The sequence below is a fragment of the Diadema antillarum genome, unplaced genomic scaffold (assembly GCF_040938485.1).
Source record: "Diadema antillarum isolate AM-2024a unplaced genomic scaffold, OU_Dant_1.0 seq00001494_RagTag, whole genome shotgun sequence".
Lineage (NCBI taxonomy): Eukaryota > Metazoa > Echinodermata > Echinoidea > Diadematoida > Diadematidae > Diadema > Diadema antillarum.
In genome coordinates, this window is record NW_027272231.1 from 222,019 (window position 1) to 242,633 (window position 20,615).

The following is a 20,615-nucleotide window of genomic DNA, read 5'->3' on the forward strand; positions in this document are numbered from 1 at the left end:
CTCAACATAACCTGGGATGAACACACAAAAGGCACCCATGCCTTAAGATGAGCCTCTAAGAATGCAGGTCAGAAAGAGACAAGTCAAGAATGGCAGTTTGTACGTACATAACACTGACAAGAAACCAGATTCAATCAGGTACACAAAACATATTTCATATGCACAATCCAAATATGCCAGAAAGATGTCTCAATGAAAAGGAAGCTGAGGGGCATTGGCTGTACGAAGATCAATGTACATCTTTGGCCTTTACCTTGAATTTTCTTCCCTCTTTTTTTTGATGGCTTTCACAGGTTGGAGTCGACTTTGCACAGCACCTGTCTGAATAATGACATATTTTGCATGCTATAGATACATACAGTAAAACAATACTTACAACTTAAATCATATTATCACAGTTGCATGTGTTTTTATGTAATAAATGTTTAGATTATATCATGAAATTTATAAACTTCAAATCAAGGATATATGTAAAACAGAGGAATTACTTCATATATGAGTTGAATACTCCCTAGTAGTAGTGAAATAATATTTTGTAGGTTCTACAAACCTGTACCCTGTGGCTAACTGTATCCTTAACATACATAATATTCAATCGTATGAATAAGTTACTTCTTGTAGACAAGAATTGATGTTCTATGATTATTAGGACAAGGTATCTGCAATCACACTTTGGGTCGGCACTGGCAAAATAGTATCTCTCTGTAAGAAAATACAGCAGAAAAACACACCCATTTCCTATTTGAGAGTTCCTGCATACAACAGGCAGCAGCACTAGAATGATAGAGTATTTTTCAGCCTGAGTTTCACAGCTGTTGTTATTTCAGAGCGGGCTTATTGGAACTGCAACATCATGCACTTCTTTAAAAGCACTGAACAAAAGCCATTACTGTTTAGTTGTACAGTTAAACTGCGAGTGATGTTTTTTGACTTCACAAAATGTTTTCTACTGGCAGTACAACATTTAAACAAATCTTTTCTCTAGACAGAGGAATCCCAAGAGAAACTTTGCATATCACGAATGTCTATAGCTAGTGGGTTGAGCATTTGCATGAAGGATCATATATGCCCATGGACTCTTTGATATTCAGGAAACTGAATGATGTCAGCATGGCGCATATGGACTGATCAATTCATATTTGTACAGATTGACATCTATTAGGCGCAAATGTCAGACCTCTGCTGCATGTACAATGCCCTCCTCCAAGATTTTCTTTGATAGCCCTAAGCAAATTGTGGTAGTTTTTACTCTGTTTTGTTCTTAACATGACACACTGTCATTTTCCAACAAAAGTACTGTACTTAATATACTAGTCTGCATTTACAGACCCTTTTTGGCATACAACATATCTTATCAACATTCCTATCACCCTCATCCTTCACCCCAAAACTACATCTACACAAAGCTACTTTGCACTATAAATGCAAACACCAATACTGTTGCATCTCCACCCCCTGTCAAAAGAGGGCACTCGATCTGCCCCTTACTTCCTGTTCTGCTTTATGAAGGCGATGAGGCCGTTGGTGGAAGGGTCGTGGGAGGTCACAGGCTTGTCGTCCTTCAGCTCCGGTTGGATGATCTTGGCCAGCTGTTTGCCGAGCTCCACACTGCAATCATATGAAATGAGCACAAGATGAGGCTGGAATACATCTCCGTGTTTCGGTTTGTTTGTTTTTTCCCCAATATTACTAACGCTACATACACAAAGTTATGCAGTTAACCTGTTGAGGACAAGTCCCAAGTATACTCGGGCAGGTGTCTATGGGAAATGCATGTTCTAGCAAAATCATTCCATCCTCAATAGGTTAACAGTGTTACACTTTTAACCTAGTGTGGTAAAAAGGTAAAATTGCTTTTCTTCCAAAGTTGTTCGCAATGAAGTTTATGATATGAAAAGTTTTTAACTCTTCATTTCCCAGTGAGTGAGTAGAGTGTGCTAAAAGTCTTCTTTTGTTTTAAATTTCGTCTTTACTTCTCGATAGAATATTTACTAAACTAATAACAATGGCCTTTGAAAGTGAGGCATACACTACCAGCACAAGGAGGTATCACTGTGACTAGTAATTCTCAATACAATGTGCTAACAGAATAAAAAGACAACATGGGTGTCTCTACACAGGCTATCAATCTGATTTTGCATACATTCCTCCATACCGTATATATTCATGGGTCAAGGTTATAGATTTTTACTTATCACACAGTAAAAATGTGGTAAAGAGGGGAAATCTTATCTTATCTTATGCCTAACAATGGTACTGCAGGATGCTACAAATTGCCCATTTACCATTGTCCCATAAAAGCAAGCAAAAAGAAAAAACAGACATAGTGAAGGAACAAAAAAGAAAAGAAAAACAAAACAAAACAAAAACAAAGCAAAACACAATTCTCTAGTTACAGTAGGAATTTTCAAACCAGGTCTTCCTAAAGGAGATAAAAATGTGAACGCACCCCCACTGATCATAGGAGTTGATGTCCCAGATCACTCCCTGGGTGAAGATCTTGTGTTCATACGTGGCAATGAGGACTCCAAGTGTGAAGGGGGTCAGTTTGGGGAACATGATGGAATTGGTGGGTCTGTTTCCTTCAAACACCTGACAAATAAACAAAGTAAAAGGGAAGAGAGGGAGAGAGATACAGTAAGCCATAACTGTTTGTAGAAAATGGTAATGTCAATACTATGTAACGTAGCACATTTCAAAGAAGACACAACTTTACAAATAAGCTTTTCGAAATAAAATGAAATAAAATTTGAATGCTGTTGGCACAGAGAACAATTTTCTTCCACACATTCTGACATGCATTTGTGTTTTCTTTAGTAGACTGTAATAAATTTATACTAAGAAAACAATAATTAAAGACTTACAGTAGGGATATATTACAATGGTTGCTAAAGTAACGAAAGTGAAATAATTGTCAATACAGATCAATGCACAAGACTACTGTATACACCAAATAATTCGCGAGGTTTTCATTTTATATTATTCGCGAAATTAAAAAACACAAAAATATCAACTCTAGTGCCAATATGAATGTGACCTACACGTACACATTTCTCCGTTCAGTACAGGACTCAACGATCGCAAATTTAACCTCTCGCAAAAATGTCAGGAAGTTCAGATTCGCGAAAAATTTAGACTCGCGAAATATATGGTGTATACAGTAGTTGGTAAGTGTGAGTCACCTGAATGAGCAAAATGAACCGATACCAACCTTGTGAGGGAGAATCAGCTCGATCTTGTCCGCCCCCATGCCAGCCTTTTCCAGCTCCGCCCTCGCCTCTTCAGGACTCTTCCCCAGCATCAGGGCCTCGGTCTGGGCTAGGAAGTTGGCCAGAAGAATCTGCAGAGAACATCCATCAGGAGCAGCAGGAGCAATATAATATGAAGGCTTTAACTTTGACCTTGACTGAAACACCATCAATTTCTGGAACCTACAGTGCTGTGGTTTGGTGCTGCATATTCCAATTATATTCAGTATGATATTAATAATAAATGTTTCATATTGTTGTTGCCATTTTGGAAATTAAATAGAACCCTGTCAATGGCACTTTGATAGAGAAAAAGAATGTACTCAAGTAAATTAAAATTTCACATTAAAAAAAAAAGCCAAACATACATTATATTTTAGATTAGATTTTAGTTGTGTTAATGGGCTGTATCTTACAAAGAAATGTCAAATTTATCAACCTCGTTACTACATAAATTTAGGTTGTGTGATTAAGAATTGCATGTATTCAGAAACAAAAAGGGGATAGGATTATGGAATTCTGGACATCTTCCGCCTACTCCTGTATTGAACTACAGGGCTAAGCCTTTCCCCTAAGCGTAAGTGAAGTGTGGACATCTTCCGCCTACTCCTGTATTGAACTACAGGGCTAAGCCTTTCCCCTAAGCGTAAGTGAAGATAGAAGATTAGCAGAAAGTGTGACGACAGTAAAGGCAAACGGCAGGCTAGGGAGGTGCTGTTTCATATGGTAAAGTAACAAATATTCCTCTCAGACTACTGCCACCTGTCAAGTCCTTTAACTTGTCTGGAGAAACATTCATCCCTTTGCTGAACTGTACACGCAAAGGATGCACATGACCCTTCTGCAGGCACAAAGTCGAGGATTCAAGAGTACAGAGTTATGGCAACTTGCTCCATCGGACTCTTATTTGAACATGCATTTTGAGAAAGGTTGTAAAATGGAGCTTGAGCTCTCTCTTTCTCATAGACATGCTCCGGCAATGACTTTACCTCGTGGTGCAGCCCTTCCTGGATGGGGTTGTGGGTCTTGACAGGGGCAATGAAGTCGGCTGGAATCAGACGGGTACCTGGGAGGGGGGAAAGTTTGTAAAGGAGTCAGCAACTCCTCTCTCATTAAGTCAATAACCTTAGTCAATAACTCTCAAGTCAATAACCTTTGGCCTATGTCAAATTATGTAAAAGCCTGTCGGAGATTCAGATGTACATAATGCATGTATCACTGCCTTGAATTGCTATGCATTCATATTCTGCAATAAAACATTTAAGAAAAATGTTTTTACACACAGGCCTCTCAAGAATCTTGTAAAACTGTAAAAGATGATATGCTTGGTGCATGCTACATGCATACAATTCTGAGAACTGCTACCACATGAATTTAGAATGTTACAGTCACCCTTTTCTATGAAGTAAACAGCTCTTGACAATTTGAATAGCCTGTCCAAGGTACTTACTGCTTATCAAGCCGAGTTATGACATAGTGTCACAATAACTGCAGAACATATCAGCATTGTGAAGAGAACAATCCAGGAATTCTGAGAAAAATTGGTTCCCATAAACTTATCAACTCCAAGAGCAATTTTCCTGTGGTTTTTGCTGAATTTTTGAACAGAAAACTGTTAGGTCTATAATTATCATAAGAAAGAGCACAAGGTTGTCTCTTACTTGAACATTTTCTTGTCCACATAATATCATGTTTTCGTTTCAGAATGTCTAAAGTCTCTTAATTTCTAGATTTATGAATCATGAATCTTAGATTGGCAACAATTTTTTTGACTCCTCAAGTTCCTGTTTCAAACAGCAAGTATTTGTAAATTAATTTCTGATTCTGTACAGATTCCATGAATTTGACCAGTTCCATATAAAATGCACACTGAAATACAGCATTGCCAATTGTGTGACGGCAATTTGATAACTTCTGCTGCAAAATTAACTCAAGACTTGATTGGTTAAGAAAGGAGGAAGGTTGTACCCTGGTGGATCAGTTGGTAGAAGGCATGCTGGCCGTTGGTACCAGGCTCCCCCCAGACGATGGGGCCCGTTTTGTAGTCCACCCGGCGGCCTGGCCGGGTGACGTACTTGCCATTGGATTCCATGTCTCCCTGTTGGAAGTAGGCTGCAAAGCGGTGCATATACTGTTGGCATACAGTGTACGGAGAATGGAGAAAAATGAATGAGACCACGACTTTGAAAAGATGTCAGTTGTAGTCTGTCTGAAGACAAACAGTAAAACACAAAGTGTACATTCTACTAGACTAGGGCCCTGTTTCATAAAGACGTTCGTAAAGTTACGAACAACTTACGAGCGACTGGTGATCAGTTCGATGTGCTATACTTACCAGAATTTCCATAATTCAGCACAAGATCTGATCACCAGTCGCTCATAAGTTGTTCGCAACTTTACAAACAGCTTTATGAAACAGGGCCCAGATGTCTTTCTTAATTACTTTTCTTCAATTTTTGTTGATATTGTTGCTGTTGTTGTTGCAGCCAACAACTATGATACAAGCTCAATTGTAAAGAATACAAAACATGAACGTAAAAAGTTGATTGTGTATAGCCATAATATCATACTTCAGAGCATACCTGATGGTGGCAAAACTTTTCAGCATACTTACTATTCACTTCAAATCTGAATTAACACCATACTAGAGTAACTGCGTCAGTAAGCGGCCGTGCAGCCGTTCGCGGCAGGTACAACATACACGGTAATATACAGCTAAACACAGCATTGCACTGTTACATGCACACTACACATATACTAACACACTAGCAATCAACAAAAACCAACCGATAAAATGGGCACGATCTCTGACAAAAGTGAAATTTTCTCACCTAAATGACAACATATCGCATCCAAAATGAAATTTTCGGTATTTCTTAACAGTTAAGAAACAATGGTCCAAGAAACTGGATTTTTTGTTGTTTTCTCGATGTTCATGGATTTTGAAAACATATCCTCACATAAAATAGAATTTTCGCGAGCCGATGTGGGCCGCCATTTTTTTCGGAAAGTGGATGTTACCATCGGAAAAAAATGAGAAAAACATGAGAAAGACATCAACAACACCGCCAGAATTGCGATCTTGTTTGCGGCCAATGCATGTGCGCACGCTATTTTCACGTGCTTTCGCAATGGGAATTGGCGCTTACGCAATGTTCGCGAGACATGTGAAGGCGTTCAGCTAAAGATCGCGGAGCACGGGCGTATTGCATAGGGATTGTACATCATGCCGCAAGCAGAAATACTACGTCGCATATCGCCCTTATCGGCGAAAATTGTGCCGGGCTTTGCCATGGTAAATCATGAAAACTGCGTTGGTCAATGGTAAATTTCTTTCATGAAAACAATTGCGTTAATGAATAATCTTGTCTATGATATATGAAATGGTTGAAAATAATTTGCCTGACTTGTTTACAAGTTTGAAAAACTCTTAACAATGCTTAAACTGCCGCAAACGGGATATTTTACTCTATATCTGAATGTGAAATACAGCACTTTCAGACACACAATGTTATTGTAAATTCATACATGGACATCATGGGTATTGAAATGAGATCATTCAGACACAGCGTCCTGGGCTAAGATAGTGTATGGCAGCATCAGATCTTGTACAATGTCATATTTCGAGAGAATTCATGAATATGTATTAGTCGCTCCCTTGAACAGTACAAATTTCATGAGGGCTTTGCGCATTGTTTCTACATTGCGCCAGATTCATATAATTGTTCACGAAAAAGCCTCGCCTACTTATATGTCTTATGAACATGAGAGCATTCACACAAAAACACTGCCACTGCACATGCTGAATATTTCGCATGGTTGTAATTTTTGCCAGTCAGGTGCTATTCACAAATTTAAAAAATGTGAATTTTGAAACTCTGATCCTGACTCAAATGTGACATCCATGCATACATTTTACCTTTCAGTATTGTACTCCACAATCGCAAATTTAACCACTCACGAAATTGTCAGGAAGTCCCAATTCACGAAATATCTAGACTTGCTAAATTTAAGTATGGCATATACAGAGTAGGCTGTATGAATATACATCATATACGCAACCACATAAAACATCATATCCATACACTGTATATCCATGCAAGAATTATCCAGTCTGATGAAGGGGGGTGTGTGTGTGTGTGAAGGGGGGGGGGGGGGGGGGGGGGGGAGGATACAGGCCATTTGCTGCTAGCTGAAAAATCTCACCTGATCATAGGGAAGGAGGGCATGGGTCTCTGCCCCAAAGAAGTTGTGGTACCAGACACCCAGCATTCCCAGGATGGCCGGGATGTTCTTGTCCAGCGGGGCAGTGCGGAAGTGATTGTCGGTGAAGTGCGCCCCCTCTAGGAGCTTCTCAAAGTTGTCCATGCCGATGTAGAGGGCGATAGATGTGCCGATGGCTGACCAGAGTGAGTAGCGACCTCCAACCCACTGTCAATGCATTGGAGGCAAATGTGATAGCTGGCTTTCAATTGCAAATCTATGCAAGTCTCAAATGGACTGTATTTCTCAACACAATTGATAATGTGGATTTCATGCACTGTATACGCTATATATTTCGCGGGGGTTTTATTTTCGCGAATTTCGCGAGTCGGGAGCTATTCGCAAAATTAACAACACGCGAAAATATTACCTTCCAAAATGAATCCCTTGCCTTGATGATACGAACATTTCAGTACTAGTATACCATGTCACAGCTTACCGAACAGACCATACTGGCTAAGCTTGTTTACGCACGTCCACGTCTACTTACGAATACTGTAGAGAGCCAATCCATTATCGCAAGGGGACCACTCGTCAGAAATCTAGCGCGATGGACTTAACCACTTAAAAAATGTTGAATTCTAACTTACTAGTTCGCTGAGTTTGGTAAGTTTTTTTTCATGCACTGTATAACTAGCATCATTCTTATTTGCTAGTAAGTGGAAAATTCACACTTTCTTTGCCACTTCATATTTTCTCTCGTCCCCCAATCGCGAATTTAACCACTCGCGAAAAAGTGTGACGGCGGCAATTCGCGAAAATTTATGTACGCGAAAATTATAGCGTATACAGTAAATAAAAACAGTCAAACAGTCCCCTTCTTTGGGATTAATAAAAAAAAAAAAAAACATTGCATGTGGGATGAAACATGAACATGAAAAATGTGTAATTTACCAAGTCCTGTAGTTTGCACTTATTCATCAGTAGAGTGAATGTGAAATCAGCTATGGGAGGGCTACTAGATCTGTGAATCTGCTTGGTTTACAAACAATCTAGAGTTCATACACTGTATTCGAATTAAAGAAGTATGCCAGAATATAATTAGAAAGATATTCTTCAAGAATATCAGTGCTCTATCAATTTAGTAAAAATAAATCACAGCCACAAATTAGCACAGAACAAGTTTATGTAACATTTTGGTATTTAAAGTTTGATTTTCAGAGCTGTGTGCTGTTACATTGCAGGTGCGTGTATGAACCAGTCTACACTCTGTGCCTGTCTAGTCTAAAAAGTAACATTGTCAACATTCTACACTAGACCATGCTCTGAGATTTTCAAAAACGACAATATGAATTGTATGCAAAATGATCACTGTTGATGACACTTACATCCCAGAAGCCAAACATGTTGTTCTTGTCAATTCCAAAGGCTGAAACTTTTTCCTGTGTAAAAGAAAAAAAAGAATGGAAAGCAAAAAGAATGAGAGAAGGCACATATCATGCTTAATTTCATAAAATCAAACTTTTGTGTCAATCAGCATTTCTATTGCCCCCAGCATCAGTTACACTGAACTCTACTTTATTCATACTCGTTTGGTCGTCATTTCATACACAATTGCACATCTCTGTTGCTATTTGTTTTGATCCACAGAGGGTGCCCACAGCCCTGAAATAGCTGACCCTGCTAATACTACCTTCTTTCAAACAGTTGCCTATCATTTCATATGCAAGCAATATATTTCAAAGAATTAAATGACATGGGATCTTTAATATGAATATTATTTGGAAATTTCATCATGTTTTGAATTCATTGTTTACAAAATTATTAAACTTCCATGGGATCTATCAAAGCAATCTGGAAATGCCATGATAATTCTGTTCCTCCCTTACTGAAAGATCACCAAATTTTATGCAAAATCTGTTCTAATCTGTTTGTTAATGATACAAACTGCCTTGTTACTCAAATCAAAATGCACAGTGCATCAATTTGATGTTACCAGTGTATTCGAGACTTATAGATACTGGTCATAACATCATTCATGGGTTCATAAAAGTGAAAATATCAAACTTGATTCATTATAAAGATGGTATGAAGGGAAACAGCCAGGTACCTGACTGGAAATGAGTTGTTTAAAATTTGGTGTCTCCTTTACTAACTAAAAAAGCACTCAGAGAGCACAGACCTCCGCCAAGCCAGCAACTCATTTCCACCTTTACATGCATGTAATTTCCCAAAATAGCAGCATTTTGTTTACGTCATTGCACCTTGCCCAAGCAGAGCGCGCACTTCGCGTATGTTAACTTCCAGTAGGCACAGCTTGAACCCCAAGTTCGTTGACCTTATATGCCAAAAGATGAAAAATCCTTTAAAAATCCACAAAAATTCCCAAATCACTACCAAAATTGAATGAGGTGTTCCTTGTGTCAATATTGACTTTTTATGCAAGTTTCATTTTAATCCATACACAACTTTTTGAGTTATTTTGCAAACAGACAAACCAACGCCAACGATCACTTAACCTCCTCCTTCCTTGGTGGAGGTAATGACAAATAGCCCTTTGATGGTAAGGGAGGAGGGCGAGACCACTTACCTCATTGGTGGAGAGGGCAACAAAGTGCTTGGCAACATGGGCGGGGTCCTTGGCCGTCTCTAGGAACCAGCTCCTAGCTGATGTGGCATTGGTGATGGTCTCCTGGGTAGTGAAGGTCTGTTGGATCACGCATGAGAAAAGTACTGGAAATAACTATTTCCTAGTCAGGGAAACACCCATCAAACTAGTGGCTGGAATCCATAAAGGTAGTTTAAACCTATTCCATGGATTACACATATTTTTCTTCTGTGTACGCTGTAGATGACTGTGGTGTATGAAGTACATGCCAAAAGACATTCAATGAAGAACACACGCTGACACTCACATGTGAATGAAGGCCATTCCTGCTTGTTTTACTCCCTGGACTTAGTTTAAAGACTCAGTAGCTCATGGGGATATCATGCAGTGGGAAGCCTGGCCCGACTCGGAAATCTTCGAGAATCCCCGTAACGATCTGTGTACAGCTTTATCTCTGATCTCAATACAAGTACGAACACAGTTGAAGCAATCTCGACTTAGAGTTAAATGTTACCCATGAATGTACACTTTGATGCATCTATTTGCTTACAGTCAAATTCTATTCTAGCCGACCTGCCCTCATCCTGGTTTCCGTATGTACCCCAATGGGCAGTGAATGAAGATTAATTCAATGAAGATTAATTCAATGAAGATTAATTCAATCAGACTAACCTTTTAGTACTACCTCACAGACAGCTTTCCACATCAGTAACTTGTTGTATGTAAAAACCTCCTCCTTAGATACATCGTTGTGAACATTTTATCAAAAGTTACACTATACACGCTTTTAGCGTAAAAGTCAGATATTCCAATCTGATTTTAGCAATGGTGCTTTATCTGTATTTTTATTCTTAATTATGTGACAAGATCCTGCTCTCATCATCCTCATCATCCAGTTCTGACCTGAGTTTGTCCCCAGTAACAGGAGTGGCTGGATTTACTTCACTCTAACAGCAAACCACTCTGCCCCCTTCTTGCCATCTTGCCAGATTTGGGGCATCCTATTCCTGACTGAAGTAAACCCTCCCAAGCTCCTCACAGCAGAATTAGGGTGTGAATAAAATGTTTGGGGGTTCAGGTAAACACCTACATTGTACCTATGGTACACAAATTGAATGATATTACATACAGATAAATGTATTACACATTTGCCACTACTCAGCATTGTGTGTCTGACCAGCATAAGATGTCCGAGTGTCAAGGATTGGTGAGCTTACCTTGGACGCAACGATGAAGAGGGTCGTCTCGGGGTTCACCTTCTTCAAGACTTCTGCAAGGTGGGTGCCGTCGATGTTGGACACAAAGTGGACCCTGAGGGGGCCTCCAAAGGGTTTCAGGGCCTCTGTCACCATCACAGGACCCTGTTGGGAAGAGACCCAGGAGGTGCACCATTAGTCCATGCACCCATGACGAAAACGGTCTGAATTGAAGAATACTGTTAATGCTGATACTTTTGTTTATAGATATTTTTGCAAATGGCAAGTGATCAGACATTTTTCCAAGCTGTTCATTTTGCACTTCAAGGTCTCCTCATTATGACAATTGCGACAACAGCAAAAAAATAATAATAATAATCACAATAACAAGAAAACTCGGAAGAAAATGTGACTTCTCAAACAAATCATTTTGCTAACACATTGTTTGATCTGAGAGATCTCTCAGAAGAAAGGACTGGAACTTGTAGTATTCTCTTGCTGGCTAGTGTGCTGGCCACAGATAGGTCATGTGTGGCATTTTGTGCATTCTCATTTTTTGCAACTGAGAGCCTATTTGCAAAATTCATGAACATGAAATTCAATTGTTTGCAGTACTCAAACTTCTGGTGCATACCCACAAGACTGACTCATCCTCATGTTGTACTTCACCTTATCCAGCACGAATATCTTATAATATTACGTAGGTTCCTGTTCCTCCCAAAAAAGATGCGGGATCTATTTACATTTGAAGGTAACATCATGTTGAAATGTGTCAGAGAACTGTGTGTTTGTTTGATTGTTTGTTTGTTTTTTTTATATTCTCTTTTATTTGTGTAGGAGTAGGAAAATTAACACACAGTCAATACAATAAAAACTTGCAAAGTGGATTTTTTTGTGCATGTGTTATTAACTTTTCATGCATGAAAAATGCTAACAAGGCTCTTATTTTGCTGACCACTGACATGCTACTGGAAATAGCACAAACTCCCAAGGTCAAATTATGGTTAACAATGTACTCATCTCTTTATGCAACATGAAGTATTTTTAATAGTTATGTTAATTTTCTAGTCACATTGCAAAGGGCAAAGAGAGGAAGGGCTTAAATTCTACTCTGTGTAAAAGTTGATGTGACATCTAGTTTTGATTATATCATTCTTGTACATCCACCTATCTTACTGACTCGTTTCCTGTCCTGTTGCTAGGATACATACCAGGTCAGAGCCTCCGATACCGATGTTGACAGCATCAGTGATGGTCTTCCCAGTGTATCCTTTCCACTGACCACTCCTCACAGCCTGCAGTGATCAAGAGAATGACATGACAGATTGCCATCAAAAAACATTTTACAAATAATTTCACCTTTTCAAACAATTATTCTTGCATTCAGTTGTTGTTGCAGCAACTGATAGAAAAATTGCTCTTTTTTGACATAAATAAACACTGATTATTCAGTGTTTTATTAATGATTTTTTAAATATCATGGCTACTCCAAAAAGACTGAATTAATGCTGTTTATTTATGTAGTATACAACACTTTCTCAATCAGTTACTTTTACCTGTTAGATGTATGATAGAACTACCACACATAAAATGGAAGTGGTGATGTTCACTGGAAAGTGTAGATAGTTGCAACATTTGAATAGTTTAAAAACAATTCTTCTCTGCATAGATTCCAGGAGAGTAATGTTGGCATGTCCGTTTTTGTGGCGAATATGTGCAGACATGTGTGTGAAATATGTCGTGTCTGACAGAGGCAAAACACATACAAAAAAAACAAACAAACAAACAAACAAAATCACCATCATATTACCGGTATTGTTACAACATCTTAACACGGATGAATTGGTATGGGGATCATCTTCGTTGAACACTACAATTTGGTCCCAATGATAGCAGTGTGCAGCTGTATGTTTTAAGAACACAAGTGTGCCATACAACGGCAAGCACGACAGTAACCTTGGATACTGCATGCCGTATCATATAGAAAGATTCTCAGCCTCTGAAATGAATGCAGAATTGCTTCTCACTTCTTCTTCTTTCCCTTCTTACTCTACCAGCTGCTCCAACTTCCAATGCCCCAATTTATCTACGATCCTGGAGAGGGAAAATTCCTTCCATTACAGCTACACGCTACACATCATTCTGCCGCAAAACACCAAAAGCTGGTCACAGCAAGGCCCACATTTCAAAATGTGAAATGAAGATGGCAAAAGTCTCCCTGTTCCACATAGTCCCCACTGCCAAAGTAGCTAAAGCACAAATGTGTGTGTGTGTGTGTGTGTGTGTGGGGGGGGGGGGGGGGGGGCCTCCAGCATTCCAGCAACACCCCCCCCCCATCTCCAATTTCTGCAGCTCCTCCTTGGCAAATACAAAACATCCTCACATACCTCTGTAAAAGTGCGGATCTTTGAGAGGACACCGTTGACATCTGGCATCACGTCCTTGCCGTCGACCAGGATAGGGGTGTTGGAGCGGTTGCGGAGGGCGACGTGGAGAACAGCACGATTCTCCGTGAAGTTGATCTTGGACCCGCTGAACATCTGATCACGCATCCCCTCCAAGTTGCGTGCCCGGGCCTGACAGATGTCAAATATGCATTTGAACACACAATGCAAATTTATCACAACTGAAGTACCCAGTATTGACAATCAATGACCTAACTCGCCTAACATGGCAAGTGCAAATTTCAATCAGCAATGGAAATTGTATGGCTGTCGATCATGATATTCTTTACCTGAGAATATTTTGTTGCTTCTCTTTCCTACCAAGTATCAATTCACTACAATGAATATGACTCTCCATCTCCCCCCCCCCCTCCCCACTATATGCTCTGTTCCATGACATTCACTCCTACAACAATTGCTTCCATTACATATCTGCACGCTGAGCGAAACAAATATAAAACAAATAAATTCTACCCGCAAACATAACCTAACTCTAAATCCTTGGAGAAAGTAAGAATGGAGCAATTGTCACAGGAGAAAATGCTGTGTCACCTATATGCTCAAAATGTAGGTATTTCACTTATTGACTATATTAATGATAATAATAATAATAATACACATCTTACAATGTTTATATTATGTATACCACATGATATGAAAGGCTAGAAGTCATTGAGTTACAAAATCTTCTTAAAATCGCACAATATATCTCACCAGGTCAAGAAGTCGACCAAAAACTTCTTCATCAATCAGGTTCTTGGAGAAGTCGAGGAGGAAGTTTCCCTCTGGAGTCTCCAGCTTTCGGCTGCAAAGCAGATTGTGAAGATTTAAAGGGGAAATTCAGTCCAAATAATAGTTAGTCTGATAAGAAAGAGTTAATAATTAAGAGTTCAACGGTATAAATTTGATCAAAATCCGATGAAAAATACGGAACTTATGACATTTTGAAGTTTTGCTATTTTTTGGGAAAAAACCGTTCTTGAACAGTCAATATGAATATGCAAATGGCAAAGTGAGCATGTCATTTCCTCACAACTTACCATGAATTATAGTTTGTACATAAAATTTTGAAATTTCTAGTTTTTCATTCAAATGCAATTATGCCCGAGGCTAAAATCTTCATACAGATGTATCTCACTGATCACAATTCTGAAGTTATTCAACCAGGAATAATGTATTGTTTCAGACTTTAATGACAGAAATATTGAATTTTTGTCATTTTTTTTTGTACACAATCATTGCAAAATTGTGAGGGTATGACATGGTTAGCTCACTCATTTGCAAATTCAAACCCACTGTACAAGAACTGTTTGGGAGAAATTATCAAAACTTCAAAATTTCATAACTTCAGTCAAATCTTTACTATTGAACTCGTGAAATTTTACTCTCTTTTTTTTTTTATCAGACTCACTTATATTTGGACTGGATTTCCCCTTTAAGATAAAGCTCACTGAGAAGAGGGATTTCTTATTAGTGAATGACATTTAGTGAAGTATGGGGTGCAATCATATTAAAACAGATAAAGGTGGCAGATTTGTCATCACAAAAATCTCTCTCTACTCCATATTTGTGTGTGTGTGTGTGTGTGTGTGTGTGTGCTTTTTTGATGATTTAAAGAAATTATACATAAATGGGTCCATCTTCACGATTCACTTTCATGATAGTTCTGGAGTATAGGAAACATAGACATGTAATGTCAGTATCTGAAAAGTAATTTACTACATTGTGTATGTTTACTTCTGCATATTTATGAACAACATACATTGTACTACATCAAAACTTTAGTTGATATACTGACATATGAATGACTTATTCAACTGTATTTGCTAAAATCTCACAGAAAAAAACATTTAAAAAAATGTTAAAAATTGATTCATGTTTCGGGAAGTGGGGGAGGAGGAGTAGTTGTTGTTAGTGTCAGTCATTTTACTCTTTCTTTTCATGACTATCAGGATGATATTCAATCCCTCCCATTCTGCATTGGAATTCACACCATCTCATCCCTAAATTCATCTTTTTCAATTCATTTCAATTCAATTCAATTCAATTCAATTCAGCCCCACATAGTTTTGGCTGCACAGACTCTTGACTAGAATATTTATATGTGTATCTCTTATGATACAATGTACAGTAGACAAACAGTGAGCCATGATACACTATAAGTGCTGGGTACTGGTGAATTGTAATAGTAGAATAAAGACCACAATTTGAGGAAGTAGAGAGGTACTGCACATGCAAACCAGGAAATTGTAAGCATACATGCCAGCTAGCAACCCTTTAGGATCAATGCACAAAAGGACCGGCAATGCCCTTGGAAAAAAGAAAAAGAAAAAAAGAATACCCAGTTATGAAAGAGAATGGGCAAAAGAGAAATATTGTATAGGTCACGAATCATGCTTCACTAAACAGGCAAGTTTTTGAGTTTTGTTTTGTTGTGTGTTTTTTTCAACAGCAAAACATAAGCCAAAACAAACATTGCATGTAATATTTGTTTATCCTTACAGGACATTGAGCTCACAATTCACTAAAATGTACATTGTAAAACTATATAGTTGCAGCATACTGGTAATTTCACGTAAAGTTGCAAACAGTGTACGAATTAAGTGTTTCTGTTGATAGCTGGCTAAAATGCATTTTAAAGTTCTTGTTAAGGGACAAAACATCATGTAATGTACAACTGTATTTTGATGAGCATACAAGAATTTGCCAGTCATAGTTTCTCTCTGTACATACAACATGACTGGCAATTTTCTTTTTTTACATACCGCAGGTACCCCACATTTTGTGAAGTAAAGATTTTTCAGGGTGATGAGACTGAAAAAGTTCAAAGTCCATGATTCCCTTTTCACACTTAATGTATAATCCTGATTATTGATAAGTACTTATACATGATGTATGTGATATTTTGAGGGTTTGTTTCTTGAGATTTCAGTAGTTGATCTCCCATAAAGCTCAATCACAAGTGCTATGACAATAAGTATAAACTGATAGAGAATTCAATGAAGTTGTGACTTTGTGTTTATCTACAAAAGACAATTCCTTATCAAATGTCCCCCCCCCCAAAAAAAAAAAAAATAAAAAAATAAAAAAATATCCCTTTTACAGCAGCATGACTTGCATATATGCAAATGATAACATGGCTAACATGCCTATTTACATCCAGACTTTGCAGATCTATGTGTCTGAAAATTAACACAGTCAGAGCTACAGGGCATATGATAAAAAAAAAGTCATATTTCAAGTGACAGGCAAATTTCCACAAATTCTGTATCGAGGCTAGGTTTTGAATGCTTACACAAGTACCGTACTCTATTCAGAGGAAAAATCACATGTACTCTGAGAGAGCAGTCTTGTAGAAAAAGCTGTTTGTCGTGAACTCAGTGTGTTCTTGGTTAATGGTATGAAACAGGCCAGATTTTTATATCATGATTTCACTTTGTACTTGAATCAACTTCTACACACTTAACTTCTTTATGACTAGCATTGGTCTATTTATAGTGTACAAATTAAAGCTTTTGAAATCAAGCAGCTATTCAGCAGTGACCTGCTGTGTCCACTTACATCCTGAATGTACAATGTAAATCCCACTCCACCCCTTTGATTCTTTCCAAACTATGCAGCAATCTGGGATATAGAGCCTTCTTCAGAACGGTAATCACAGCAGTACAGAAACTATACCGATTGAAATCTTGTTCTGTAGGGCATCAATTCAATGAAAGACAACTTTGTTTTCAAGCAGTGAATATCACACATTATATTTGACTGTGCAGGCATTTCATCTATTGATTTTTTTTTTTTTAAATCAAATCCGAGGCCATGGCATACTGAAGATAACAAATGAATTAAAATCATAAATGTCTAAATGGCAATGAGGCAATTTATTAACAGTATGCAGCTCTCTCATTGGTTTTTGTATTTAAACAAAGAATTATAATAGTGTTCTGGTAATCAATTAATCATTGTTAAGTTAATAGAACTTTTGAATAATCTGATGCAAGTAACATGATTTACTCATTTTCAAATTTCATTTGTAAACCATGGCATAATCGTGATATAGTCCCCACTGCTGCGTGTCCGTACTAAATACAACCCAACCTAACCCTATACCCTAACCCTAGTCCGCGGGTGCACGCGCTCTGTGTTGGGGCCTATGGTGGGGACTATATCACGATAATGCCGTAAACCATTAAATGCCATTGTGTTTCCTCGTAGCGCCCCTTTTAGAAGGCACAAGACATCTTATAAACTCAATGAGTAAGTATAAATTGAACTTGACCTGCACCTAACAACGCTAGCCCGAGATGGAGCCCATTCATTTCACATCACATATAATGAAATTATGGAAGTGGTATTTAGTAGCCAAGCGCTTGACCAAAAGATCGGTCTGTATCTGGTCGTCAGGGATATGTTCCGCGGAGACTGCGTCTGGCTTCACGGATTCCCTCCTAGAGGACAGCGATAACGTCAGAAAAATGAAAGACTCCTCTGGATAGACGGATCTTTCTGTCCAGCCAAGCACAAGCCAAGTCATGCCCATCATGGCATCAACCCATCCCACAATAGAATAGTCATGACTTGACATATATAGAGATTCTCTCTCCCTGAATTGCAATCACTCGCACGTTTACATTTTTTTTACATTTTAAAGCGACTAAGCAATTTATGGAGGGAGAGAGAGAGAGAATCAAACTGTCACACCAGACTTTAGAGAATTAGACTAGAAAGCAACTAACGAACGTTAGACTTAGAGTCTACACTCACCTAAATTTTTCAAAGCGACCAGGATCGGCTTTGAACAATTGGTTCATTTGAAGCTTCGAGCCGTGGCGATCGTAGCACGCCTTCAGCTCCTTGTACGCGGGATCATCGGTCAAAAACGCCATTCTTGCTTGAATCAATGTATAATTTTTGGTTTTCTGTTGTGACTTGGAGTTGTAGCCTAGGGACTAAAGTAATAGGGTTCGTCGCAGCCTTGTTAAACTTGTAGTTGAGGTAAAGGTCACTAGCCACACTTACAGACAGCGCGCAGCGGTACCTCTCTCACGACGTGCACATGGAGGATTGCCCCGTGTGTTCCGGGTATGCCAGGCGAGGGGGTTGGGCTGGTGCATGCATTGGTACCTGGTATGCCAATCGAGTCACACAGAGGGCGATGAGGTCTTCCGGGTTGCGGATCACCGCAGTTCGGAACGTACACCGACCACCACCACACAACGACAACACGACAGCGGCTTTTTCTATGGTGTCGTTGAAAGGCTAAAAATTGTTTTTTCCTTGCCCTCGGCCAAGTTTTCCGTTAGCAGTTGTAGCTTCATGGCAGCGGTTTAACGTGTGAGCGAGTGTATGCTGGCTGCCACTTATATCTTTCTCTTTCTTTTCTTTCTTCTTTTATTTTCAGGTAGAATCTATTCCCCTTCCTTCCTAGCAATCATTTCTTTGTGATTTTCCTACTCCTAGACTTCTCTCTTTCTCGAAGGAGTTCCTTTTTAACTGTAGATCTACTTTCTGCCTACTTTTTGTTTCAGCCATGGGTTGTTTTTCCCTCCAATCACAAGGGTTTTTTCTATCCTCTCCAATATAGTTTTCTTACATGTCATTCTAATGATTTTTCCACTCTTTTTTCCCTTTATTTCTCATTCAATCTGTATTTAATTCTTTCTTACCTTCACATTCATCTTTGCTTTCATCCAGGTTTGATTCATCTTTTTTTGTTCTCAAATTCTTTGCATTCCTCTTTTCTTTCAAACTTATCCATCTCTCCCTTGCTTTCCTTTATGATGCAAGTTTCTCTTCTTTCTTTCTTTCCATCATTTTTTAGTGAACTCTCTATTTCATTAACCTTTTGTTTACTTTTTTTGAGGGTTTAATTTTTTTGATACAGTGTACCTTTTATTTCCTTTTCCCCTTTTCCTAGCCCTTTCCTTATATTCTTCACCCTTGTCTTATCACCACGTTTGCACAATCCTCTTTCATTCACACCAATTAACACACACACACACACACACACACTTTTTTGTCTTTGTCAATCTTTTATTTTTCTTTCTTCTTCATAGAAACAAACAAATTAATTCATTGCAAAATAACACAATTTTTTAATTATAGCAACATATTCTACATTTGTCAATATCAAGTACACAATTCTTGACTTACCTTGATTCAACATTACGGTAAACTAACGTAAATCAAGAATTTTGTATAGGCCCTATAAAACAAAACACACACACAAACACACACAAAATACACTGTATGACCAACCCCAATACTGAAATCGCCACAATTAGTCCATGGGCCAGGCCAGATATTGGTACCATCTGAGGTGGCAAAACCTTTTTGGTGTCATTTTGTTTATCGGGCATAGATATGCTTATCAAGCTATGATAGCATTTCCAAATGAGTAGCTTAGTCATAGTAAATGAATTTTTAACCAATTTGGTCTCGTTGTTATATCCCTATACTTCTGAATCGAAACTAACCGCCATACAAAGAAGAGCACTGTCTTCTGTATGTTCCATAGAGCTGTAAAATGCAGCTCTATGGTATGTTCACAGGTGTTCTGTTGTAAACGCGGTGCGCTTAGTCTTTATTCAAGGCAGCGAAGGGAATATCCAAAGGTTACGATGTCCACAGCGCTTAGTCTTTATTCTAGACGGCGAAGGGAATATCCAAAGCGTATGATACAGTGTATATCCTTTTATCTAAAAGCAACAACAACAACAAAAGCAATTCTTAGTGAATTTTACCGTATTTTTCAATCATTTATCATTTTCCGGTGAAGACGATATATACGGTGAAAACGCTGATACCACGCCAATGTCGCTTTATTTCCCTCCAACAATATAAGATAATGCAAAAACAATGTACCGGTACGCTATGATACATTATAATGAATGATATTGTAAATGAACAGAGTGATTTT

The 20,615-nt window shown here is 38.5% G+C and overlaps 1 protein-coding gene across 1 annotated transcript; it reads right to left on the reverse strand.

Moving 5' to 3' along the window:
* Positions 1-485: 485 nt before the first annotated feature.
* On the reverse strand, positions 486-18,621 carry LOC139710023 (glucose-6-phosphate isomerase-like). Its single transcript, XM_071621974.1, has 13 exons — positions 18,461-18,621; positions 14,414-14,504; positions 13,643-13,831; positions 12,467-12,550; positions 11,277-11,420; positions 10,042-10,158; positions 8,840-8,893; positions 7,455-7,679; positions 5,217-5,379; positions 4,238-4,314; positions 3,212-3,340; positions 2,450-2,592; positions 486-1,608 (listed from the first exon to the last, which is right to left on the reverse strand). Exons 1-13 carry the CDS (start codon positions 18,580-18,582, stop codon positions 1,485-1,487), a joined length of 1,662 nt encoding a protein of 553 aa, XP_071478075.1. The 5' UTR covers positions 18,583-18,621; the 3' UTR covers positions 486-1,484.
* Between the last annotated feature and the right edge of the window lie 1,994 nt (positions 18,622-20,615).